Source organism: Phyllobates terribilis, unplaced genomic scaffold (assembly GCF_046119375.1).
Source record: "Phyllobates terribilis strain yellow unplaced genomic scaffold, ASM4611937v1 Scaffold_7__3_contigs__length_470593459, whole genome shotgun sequence".
In the NCBI taxonomy this organism is placed as follows: Eukaryota; Metazoa; Chordata; class Amphibia; order Anura; family Dendrobatidae; genus Phyllobates; species Phyllobates terribilis.
Window position 1 is genome coordinate 70,927,989 of NW_027362767.1, and position 11,835 is coordinate 70,939,823.

General features: G+C 45.1%; 1 protein-coding gene across 1 annotated transcript; it reads left to right on the forward strand.

Annotated features, from left to right (window-relative positions):
* The first annotated feature begins 5,403 nt into the window (after positions 1-5,403).
* Positions 5,404-11,582, forward strand: GPR135 (G protein-coupled receptor 135). The gene has a single exon (XM_073638747.1). The coding sequence runs from the start codon at positions 5,537-5,539 to the stop codon at positions 6,863-6,865; it is 1,329 nt and encodes a 442-aa protein (XP_073494848.1). The 5' UTR covers positions 5,404-5,536; the 3' UTR covers positions 6,866-11,582.
* The last annotated feature ends 253 nt before the right edge of the window (positions 11,583-11,835 follow it).

The following is an 11,835-nucleotide window of genomic DNA, read 5'->3' on the forward strand; positions in this document are numbered from 1 at the left end:
TCAATATTCAGCCCCCCTGATATATAGTTTACAGCATGAGTTTCAGATTTTTCTCTTGTAGGACTGCCCCTCACTGTAATACATGCTGGATATGAGGTCTGTGTGTATCCAGGGTTCTGCTGTGTTCATCAGCTCATGTATCAGCACAGCTTCTATCCTGCACTGATTTCCTCTTCATGTGCTTTCCCCCTTTTCTATAGCCTGTTTTCTCTGCCCTCCATGACACTGTAGTGGCTTTCTCCTATGTCCATATTCTGGATATCTGTGTACAACCATTTATCCGCTGCTATCTCTTATCACTGAGAGAAGCGGAGAGCAAAGAGCCGTCATAGCCAGTACTTGTAACATTTTTGCAGAGCACTCAGCTAGGTAATGATGTTACAGACTTTGCGACAGCAAAACTATAGAAAATTTCTAATGCTAGCTGGTTAGAAAGTGGCTTAACTTTGCCTTTAGGTAGCAAATGAACAACAACAAGAAAATCTGTTTACAAAGCCTTTATATTGCAGAAATTCATGAAAAAAACTTCTGCATGTGAATATACCTTACCTGGAAGGGAAGTCACCAGATCACTTTATGGCTGTGATGTTACCTCTGTATTGCCAGGTGACGTGTTCTCTGTATGCACAGTGTGTCCAGAAGTGTGAACACCTTACCCATATTAGAAGTATGTCCGATGCATGTGATAGCCCCACTGAGTTCTGGTGTGAATGCGTGCTTGTGATCAATGGCTGCCACGTGCAATATGCCACTCTGGATCCCCAGGGATCAACAGTGGACAATAGGGTAACTTGAGTCTGGTCATTCTTGCTACAATAACATGAAAACCAACATGGTTCTTGATATCACTGATAGATGACACCATACATGTGTGATCTCATAAGAATATATCACCTACTTCTGCTAATGGCTCCATGCCGTGATAGGTGGAGGCATCCCAAATGAGGGCGCTGCTGGGAATAAACCAGGATTAAAGAGCTGCGTCCTCAGCAATTCCTGCATTAGGCTAAGTTCACATATAGGTTTTTGAGTTGGACAAATCCAATGCCTCTATGTAGAAGGTTTTTAAAAAAAAAAAAAAAAGTTTTGGAAAAGTTTTTTGAAGTTTTATTTGCAGTCTTTTGATTGAACAATGCCTAGCTTGGAGAGGTTTCATTCAGAATCTGCTTCAAAGAAGTGAAATACACTCATTTTTTTTACATCAGGTATTTTCAAAACCCCTTCAGGGAAAAAAAATCCCTAATGTGAATTTCTCATAGAAATGAATAGGAATGGGTTTCCAAGAGGTTTTTTTTTGGAGCAGATTGGCTCCAAAAGCGAATGTAGCCTTAGCTCAGACAGCTGTGTTTTCAGTCAATGGGCAAAACTGATAGAACACAGACTTCAGTAAATTAATGTTTTCTATACTGGCAAAGTGCAGCGGTGCACAGTTACCAACATTTTTGGAGCTATTTAAGCCCTGCCCCAAAGCGCCTGTGAATACCCACTTTATGCCCAGGAGTCCAAGGGCTTCGGGATCATTGACAATTAGGCCAATTTCTCCTGTATTTTGGATGAGACCTGCAGACATTATTCCTATAGCATCATTTTTAATGGATCCATTGCTGAGATTACATAGAAAACTGAAATGGGCCTTTTATTATTTTTTTTTTAAATTGTGACTGTAAATACAGACATATAAACTACCATACAGTTGCAAAAAAGGAAGGTTTTTCAGACACTGGTGTGAACTGAGTCTTATATGTGCTGCACCAGCACCAGACTTCAGCTCATCAACATTCATAGTTCAGCATGGGGGTATGTGGGCTACACCTTTGTGAGATGGAGCTGTATAGATATTTTTCCAACACCCTGGCATTTTAGTAAAAAACAAACAAACAATGCAATACAAATGTTTTGAAAAAACAAACAAACATGATTTTATTTAAAATAAATAAAAGATGCAGGAGCTGCTCTGTGTGAATGGGGGAGTTTTCCTTTAATTGAATGTGCTCAGCTCTTGCACCTCATGTGTCACTAATCAGGACAGACTGGAGACAGAGATCAGGAGGAGCTGGCAGCACTTCATAGTATATGGTGGAGCTGAGCGCCTTAATTTTTATTCCTAAAGTTTCTTCTTGATCACAAACCTATCAACAAGATCCGCAGTATAAGAACCCAATGTCTCCAGGTGCCCAAGAAATGGGTGATGTTCTCCTAAGCAATACTCTTGGATTTTAGGTAAGTGCTGACAATACTGTTATACTTGGTTTGTCATTGCCAAAGATGGCAAATGTTAAGCGTTCTGCTGCCATTGCTCCAGAGTATCACATTCCTTCCTCTAAAGTTATAATTCATGGTAGTCCTGAGATCAGACTTTCCATCATTCTGTGCTTAATTAGGGGTGCAATGCAATAATTTACACACACAGCCCTAAAGGGGTTGGGAGGTGATAATTTGTTTTCACCAATCGACAGGATAGGTGATGACTAGTAATGAGCGAGTATGTTCTGTTAACCCTTTTGGCGAGTATGCTCGGGCCGAGCACCGAGTAGTTACAGCTGCTCGGTGTTATGTTTGAATCGCTCCCATGTACATGATTTGCAACTGTTTGACAGCTTTATTACATGGGAGGAATTTGTAAGAAATAGACATTCCTCACATGTAATAAAACTGTCAAACAGTTGCAAATCATGCACACGGGAGCGATTCACCCATATCACCGAGCAGCTGTAACTACTCGGTGCTCGGCCCGAGCATACTCGGTGAAAGGGTTAACAGAACATACTCGCTCAACACTGGTGATGACTTATAGATCAGTGAGGGCGCAACTGCTGGGGTCCCTATTTCCCCATTAGAGTGGAGTGGCAGTGTACTTTCTCTTTCGCCCCTCCATTAACTATGGGGCTGCAAGAAAAAACTGCAGTATAAGGAGTGAATGGAGCGACGGTGGAGCATGTGCACTGCAGCTCCATTCTAAGGCCACGGCCCCACTATCAGTATTCGGTCAGTATTTTTTCTCAGGAGTGGGAGCCAAAACCAGGAGTTTATGATAAATGCAGAATTGGTGACTTGTTTCTATTATACCTTTTCTCTGATTGGCCCTTGTCATCTATGATACCGGAAAAACAGACAGTCTGTGAAAAAATATGGACATGTGAATAACCCCATAGACTGTAGTGTACATATTGTATCTGAAAAATACGGATAGAACACTTATGTGCAACAAGGACGTCTGAATGAGGTCTTACTGTTTGCTGTGGACAATTTCTTCTACTCTGCTGCACTTGTCATGGACATTGGATCAGTAGATAATGGATGTGATCGTTACCCAGTGAAGGCAAATCTGTAGATTGGAAGCTGAACTGTGGTTCCACTAAGGACATTTTTATGAGATAATGGAACATATAAAACCTCACAGATATTTTATGTTGTGTATATGTGTGTGCTTGTGATATACTTATGAAGCCGATGTTAACACCAATATTCTTCTGGCTTAATGTTTATTTTTACGGTTTGTAGTCTGTTTACCACTGTTGATTTGTGGAGGTCCGGATCCAGAGATCCCTCCAATTGCTGAAACCAGTGGGAAGAAGTGTTCAGTGGAGAGTTTTTTCTACTGACCCTTAAAAATGATATATGAAGTTCATACACTAATCTGCTGGTGTTGAAAAGTGTTGTCTCGCACTATTCTTTTCAACCGGAGGTGAGCTGCGCCGACATCGCCACGTCTGCACTTACTTGCTGGGACACATACTTTGTTGGCAGGTATGAATAAGACAATTACATAACTGCCAATCGTGCAGATGTCTCGACAAGTATGTGCAGGCGTGACGTAATCAGCGCCACTCATCTCTCAATGAGCAGCGTCAGACAGGACAGAGCTGCCTCTGGTTTGCTCTTTCGGATGTCAGCAATCCACTGGATCCCATTGTAAGTCCAGAAACCTGTACAGGAGTTAAAGGGTGTCGGGTTTCTTCTGGAATCTGCCTGATGGCATGGCTTGTGCCAAGTCTGTCTGAGATAGCCTTTTTAGCCTGTGGCCTCTGACAGATGTAACAGGGCCACAATCAAAATTGTGTCTTGCGGCTCAGCTCACTCTAGTTACACAACTATTGGAATATAGGTGATGGATGCCACTATTAAATTAACCCATTCCCGACGAAAACATAATAGTAGCACACAGCAGGAGCTGGCTGTGTTAAACAGTCAGTCTGCCGCCTTCAACAGCAGTGACCACAGCTATCTCTGATCACTGCTGTTTAACCCCTTAAATATTTATGATATTGGCATCGAAGTCATGCAATGATTCTTGGGTATCCATCAGTCTCCCCTCCCACATGATGTCCACATATTCCATATTGCATCCAATCTATCAAAATATAAAATAATTTAACTTGCCATAAAGCAAATAAAGTCTAAATTGCGGAATTGTTGTAATTTTGGTTGTCACTCTCCCCCAACCCCACCTCTCAGAGAAGAGAAAGGAAAAAACAAAAAGAGAAACGCACTGGACAGAAAATGTAAAGTGAGCGCAGCTTTTTTTGAGCATCATTCCATAAGAAGTGAACCCTTGGGGCATGTGCACACGATCCTTTTTGGCAGCGCTTTGAACGCAGCATACATGTACTCAGGCCCGGCATCAGCACCCGGGCAAGTGTCGGGGCCCTGAGCAGGCGGGGGGACCCACTCGCCGTCGGGCACCCCTGTGCGCTATGGGACCCGTGACCAGTGCATGGGGCATTATTATATAGGGGGGGGGGGGGGTGACATCCTGCATGGGGCATTATATGTGTGTGTGGGGAGGGGGGACAGCCTGCATGAGGCATTATATGGGGGCCAGTATTCTGTATGGAGCAATATATTGCTTGGCAAAGAGTACTTACAAACAATGAAGGTTTTTGGCGCATAAATTGGCCAATTCATGTGTGCCCATCAACCACAGCAAGGTAACCTCCCCCTGATGGGTAACTAGTCTCCGCAAGAGAAATTGACATGCTGCGGTCTGTGAATACGCGCTGCATGTCCGTCTCCTCGGGTGATCCGCAGGTGCACGGAGACACATAGTGGGCATGGGATTTCATGAAATCCCATCCACTATGCTCGAACATCTGGCCGCCACGGATTGCACGCAGCGCAGGTGCGCTGTGTCCAATCCGCAGCGTTTACTGACCGTGTGCATGCACCCTTGTAGAGGGTAATTCGTTCCAATGGGGTTTTCTGCTGCTTGACCTTTGGGGGTCATTACTTTGTCAGGGCACATGCCCATTAGAGGACCACACCACCCTTTGTGCCTAAATTGGCCCCTGTTCTCATCTGAGCAGAGCTGCACGTGTTCTTCCTTCCCCCCCGGCAGCTGCAGGGTTAACTCCCCTCCATCCATTCTCTGTGCGTAAAAGAACCAAAGCAGAGATTCTGTTTCCTTGGTAACGTTTGTGACGTCACCAGCGCTATAGAACCTGGACCCGGGCGAGAACTCCGGCTGATCGCATCCCCGGGAGCAGCGGCCTCAGCCCCGGAGCCTGAGGGATGCCGCCACCCGGCCGAGCAGCGCCCCATGGAGCTCCCCCTGGCTCTGCTGAGCAACCTGACGGCTGCGGGCGGCCCGGGGGTCGGGACAGCAGTCACAACAGCTGCCGTAGTCGGAGGAAGAGACGGTGCAGTCGGGACCGCTGCTCCCAGCACTAATCGCAGCGCCGCTGAGGAGGCCGGGGGGAGCCCGCTGCTGCACGGGGTGGCCGTGGCTTGCCAGGCGCTGCTGCTGCTCGCTATCTTCCTGCTGTCCTGCCTGGGGAACTGCGCCGTGATCCTGGTGATCAGCAAGCACCGGCAGCTCCGCACGGTGACGAACGCCTTCATCCTGTCGCTGTCGCTGTCCGACTTCCTGACGGCGCTGCTCTGCCTGCCCTTCTCCTTCGTGCTGCTCTTCTCCCGCGGGGGCGCCTGGCTTTTCGGGGATCGCTTCTGCTTTGCCAACGGCTTCTTTAACTCTTGCTTCGGGATCGTGTCCACCCTGACTATGACCCTCATCTCCCTGGACCGCTACTACGCCATCGTGCGGCAGCCTCAGGAGAAGATCGGGCGGACCAGGGCCGTGCAGCTGCTGGTGGCCGCCTGGCTCACTGCCCTGGGCTTCTCCTTCCCTTGGTACCTGTTGGCCAAGGAGCAATGGGTGGTCCATAAGAAGGGCTACTACCACTGCATGTACGTGTTCCACTCCGCAGGTTCCCGGTTGGGGGCGGCCTATAGCATCTCCCTGATTGTCCTCTGTTACCTCCTGCCCTTTGGCCTCATGTGCTTCTGCCACTATAACATCTGTAAAGCCGTGAGGCTGTCGGAGATCCGGGTCCGCCCGGTGACCACCTACGCCCACCTGCTGCGCTTCTACAGCGAGATGAGAACGGCCACCACTGTGCTTATCATGATCGTCTTCATCATCTGCTGCTGGGGACCCTATTGTGTTATGGGCCTGGTGGCAGCCGCCGGGGACTACCCCTTCACACCGATTATGGACACTGTGGCCATATGGATGGCATGGGCCAATGGGGCCATCAACCCGCTGATTTATGCCATCCGCAACCCCAATATATCCATTCTGCTTGGTCGGAATCGGGAAGAGGGTTACAGGACTAGGAACATTGCAGCCTATCTGTGTACGCAGGGTCAGAACAGAGAGGTCAGAGGACGGGCTGACCCTATCCGGGATCGATACGGCAACCGGCATGCACAGGGCAGTAGGGTCTCTTCCTCCAGCCCGGCTAATGGTGGGGATGTGGCTATGTGGGCCTGTAAAAACCCAACTGTGCTGTTCTGTCGGGATGGACAACCAGATACCATGTCCGAACCAGCTGTTGTAAAAACGGAGACTGCCGATACCAGCCTATGATGGACCGGCTGGTGATGCCTACAAGTTGGGCGATAAACTCTATTTACAGGCTGTAATATTAACCAATATTGGAGCAAATTTTAGAACCTGAATTGCCAAAAGGTCACTCACCAGAATCAGTAGTACTGACTGGGTGAGACTGTGGGTAGTGGGGGTTTACTTATTTTATATTGAATTTTCTTTGTCACCCAATTGAAACTTGGTGACCCGGACGCTGATAGTCCGCAGGACTAATGTACCAAACTATGATCCCAACTGTGGCTAACTTGTATTTCTTAAAGAGATGTACCATGGACTTCTCATTGTGGGGTCCCAATAACAAAGTCTTAGTCCATTCCTTGGAGAGATGGGTCGTGCATACAAGGACATACCCCATTATAATGTTTGGGAGGTTAGGTAATGGTATCAACTCTCTGGTACCTTCACCCATCCCAAAATCTGTCATCAAATATAATAGGAGGCCATAAAGTGACATTTAATACATTTTAGTTATTTTGGAGAACTTTAACAAGCAAGGTATAACATGGGAGGAGGACCTTGGAAAAGAAGTTTAGCCTTCACCTTCCTGCTGCCCCTTCTGTCTCACTGGCTTTTGTCTGACACAGACACAACCTGGGACACTGGAGTCGTTCTCCATAGTGACCAATAGTTTTCTAGTTTTTGCCAAGTGTTAGCGATTAAAAATCACTCCTGTATGTTAAATAAATGACCTGCTGTGCCACTTGGGGCCAAGTGCAGGACTTTCCCCACTGTAAGATGCCTCTGTGGGAACTTCCAGGCTATGCTCTGCAAAACGAGTGCATCTAAAATCTACATAAAGGGGGCTATCCTGGTGATATATTACAATGGATGAGTTTCATGGGGTGTTCCTTTTAGCTTTCTGAAATTATCTCCACTGTATTCAATTAGAAGCCACATTTGGGTCATGGCTCTTGTATTTTTGGTCACCGGTCTTATCGCTTCCATCAAGTGCCAAAGGGAAATGTAAAAGTCTTTCCCTGTTCTGAAGCTGGCCATAAACATTAGATCAGATGTGTGACTGCCATGCTGCCACCTTCCCATCCTTAACAAGCGCCTCACCCTTAGGGGCCTGAAAAGCGACAGAAGTACAATTGGCTATTTATTTGAAAAACTTTAGGTTATAATTGTGCACTGGCTAAAAAAAAAATGCATCAGAATATACTTGGTGTTTAAATTCACAACTGAAATGTTTTGCTTGCTGTCGGTGAATAGAGACCTTCCATCCATGTGTCCTGGTGGCATATGAGTGCGCTATGTAAGACTGCGGCCATGCACTGTAATTTACATATTACGTCTGGATATTACTGCAGATTTCACTGCATGCATTGCAAAAAGTAACAAATTGTAACATTTATTGTGCTTAATTTTTTTTCCCAGACAATCTCTTGTTGCTATTAATGAATTGAAGCAGTGATGAATTGAAAAGGTTGCATCCTCTCCTTTAATGTCTATGGCCAGCTATGGGAACATATAGCCCCTCCTGTTATACAGCCATATTATTAACACTGTGACGTGACGATTAACGAGAGTATGGGTCCCCCAGGGTCATGCTCCATGATGATGTTTGGATGGAGGTTGTACAGCTGCTCTGATGATGGCGTTTCTTTCTTGTTTTTTTCGTGTACTTGTGATTGTCACAGGCAAACTTTCCTCCATTGATCACGAGTTAAAGGATTTGGGCTGTTTAAGGAGGAACCCAATCCCCCAAAATTTCCATACAGTGATTGTATCCATCTTTTAGGGAGGACTGTAGCTCCATATTGCGTACACATGAACAGCGCCTCCTCCATACAGGTGACTGGGCCAGGTAGTGACGCACTGTCCCCTTGTCTTGAAGAGCACGGCCATCTGTAGGAGGAGGCACTAATCCATTGTGATCAGTAAAGGGTCCCCAGCACTTTGGTTAAAGCAATCATCGGGGGGTGATCCTGGGGGTCAGCAGCCATAAGCTCCCTTTAAATCGCATTTCTTTTGTTTTATGCTAAAGACAAGATTATTTTGAAAAAGGTTTTCTGTGTAATAAATAATGCTACATCTTTCTATTTTACTACGGGGAGGATTTATTATTGGTCTTATGGAGTTTATCTGGCATAAAAAGGTTGCAAACTCTGCACAAAAATTTGACTTTTCTGTTCTCGACACTCTTTGAAAATAGTGAGGTTGAGCGATTGGGTCCAGCAATGCTAATTGTTAATTGCCCCAAGTATTGCTAAAAGGGAATCTGTCAGTAAGATCAACCCTCCTAAGCCATCTATAAGGGCATACAGGTTATAGGACGTTGAATAAAATGATACCTTGATATCAGTGATCCAATGTTTTGTTCCTGAGAAATACACGTTTTTCTTAATATGTAAATGAGCTGTTAAGATCTATGGGCCGGACATAGATCTCCCTGACAATCTGCCTCCAGAGCTTATTGTAAATGAAAAGGAGGCGTTACCAGTGTGAGACCTGTAATGGCTGACAGTCTGCTCTCCTGATCTACATGTCTCACACTGGTAACTTCCCTTATTTACAATAATCACTGGAGGCTGATTCTCCAGGGGATCTATGTCCGGCCTATAGCTCTTAACAGCTCATTTACATATTAAGAAAACCGTGGATTTCTCTGGAATAAGACATCGGAGATATCAAGGAATCATTTTATTCAACTTCTTATGACCTGCATGCCCATATAGTGGTGATCCTACTGACAGATTCCCTTTAAGTTATTCCATACTTATTAGACATGCACCTTTTTAATAAATTTAGTATTTGTCTGAAATATCCGCCTTAGAAAATCTCCATTGGATTTAAAATTTCTCACTACTTTCAAGATATTCATTAGCTGTCACAGAATGAAAACAATTCTACTCTGAGCTGAGAATCTGCACCTCCGGTCCTGCTCTCAGCTGAGAAGTGGATACAGTTGTACCCAATCTAAATTTACTCTGTAACCAACCAGGAGAGATGTTCTGGATACATTTGGGTTATGTTTTTCAGTCCCTGTATGTAATCCGTGATCTTATTAGATGACCGCAAACAAAATATTTTGGAAACTTGTAGAACTTTTCATTTATTAGTGATTTAAGTTTTTCAAACAACTGGAAAACTCCCTTTAAAGATCTGTTATTCATTGGTTGAAGCGTAGATTTATTTAGCTGTGCTGGTCCCATAGTCTTGAATGTATACAGAATGCAGCCAGTATTAAAGGGGTATTCTGATCTACATAAGTTGTCACTGATAATACTTGTCAGATCACTGTGGGCCCCACCAGACTTGTCTATATTCATCCATGGTTGCAAGACCGGAAAAGTTGATCGTAGTGGCTAGTTGTACACATGCCCTGCTTTAAAGTCTATGGTATTGAGGAGGATAGCCAAGCGCTCAGCTGTGGACATCTTTTGTATCGTCAGTGCCATAGAGTGACAATGGAGCTGCAGGGTGCGTGAGTGACCAAGCTGCATATAACTCCTCCTGGCTGAGAACGGGGGAACCCAAGTCCTATGTTCTGGGGGTTGGGATGGTCCTAGTGCGGCACCCACACAAATATACCAATTATCACCTATCCAGTGAATTTAGGTTGGAATACCACGATTAAAGGGGTTGATTGTATGTCCATTGTCTTCATAAAATTCATCTAGAATATCTCCATGCGGTGTGTTCATGATTGTGCTGGGAAGCAAAATTACTTTAATTTAAAGGGATTTTCTGAAAAGATAACTTTCTTCGCACCCCCGGGTGATCCTGCAGACGGAGCATGTGCACTTCCGCTCCATTCAAGACAGGCCTGTTCCTGGGACACTGAGTGATCAACAAGTTATCCCCTATCTTAGGGGATAACTTGTAATTTTGGGAAAACCCCTTTAAGGTTTTTAAGATACATCCATCTCCTTTAATGCAGATCTGTTGTGCTTTGTGCCATTTGAAAAAAAGAAACCAGAAAGCTCTTTCTGATGGTTGATGCTTAAAGTGACCCTCTAAACTGGCACGGAAAGTGTCTATACAGTTTTTCTGTGCCATTCCTCTGCCTGGTGCTCACTGTTTGCCCAACACGGCCTCCTCCACTGCGCCAGCACCGCTGCCTCCTCCACTGCGCCAGCACCGCTGCCTCCTCCACTGCGCCAGCACCGATCCTCTTGCAGGCATTGATGTGGGAGGCTCAGTGGTAAGGCTGAACATCTCCACCCATGCCTTTTGGCTCTGGACTTGGCCATCTTGGATGTAGGAGGACCTGAACATTGATCTCAGTGGAGGAGGCAGTGATGGGTACACTGGGCACCAGCTAGAGTGACTATACATGAGAAATGTATAGAGTTTATAGTGCCGGGGTGCAAGGTCACTTTAAGGTAAAGTTGTCTGAGAGTTTATAAAAGAGAGGGGAATGAATTGTTTCTCGAAATTCATTTTATTTCATGTGTTTCACTGCTGTTGTGACCATTTATGTTTGTAACCCTACAAGCATCAGGGGCAATGATAAAGCGCAAATTATGTCTTATATTCACATCCTGAAATATCCCCACTGATGAGGATCTGAAACGCCTTAAAATTCGTTGTTGGGCTTCATTTTTGCATTGGGGGAAGAGATTTTACGTTCCTATGATAAGATACCGGTATTTTTCTTGTACAGTATTTAAGAAACTTTTATTGAACTTTTTAACTGTTTGTGAGAAGTGGATGTATATTATTTTGTAAGCAGAGCTAATAAAAGTATTATGCAGCATCATGTCTAACAATCATGTTCCAAGAATTTTATTTTTTTTCACTACTAGAAATTTGTGCAATTTTTGTCTTATTGACCATGTTACCTCTAAGGACCTTTGGCCAATTACCATAATTTCTAGACACAGCTTTGGGCATAAATGATGTGGCTCCTGCGGGAAAAAAAAATCTCTTCTGCGTCAGCACCCGTTCAAGTGCCGGGGCCCTGAGCAGGCAGGGAGGCCCACTCGCCGTCAGGCACTCCTGCG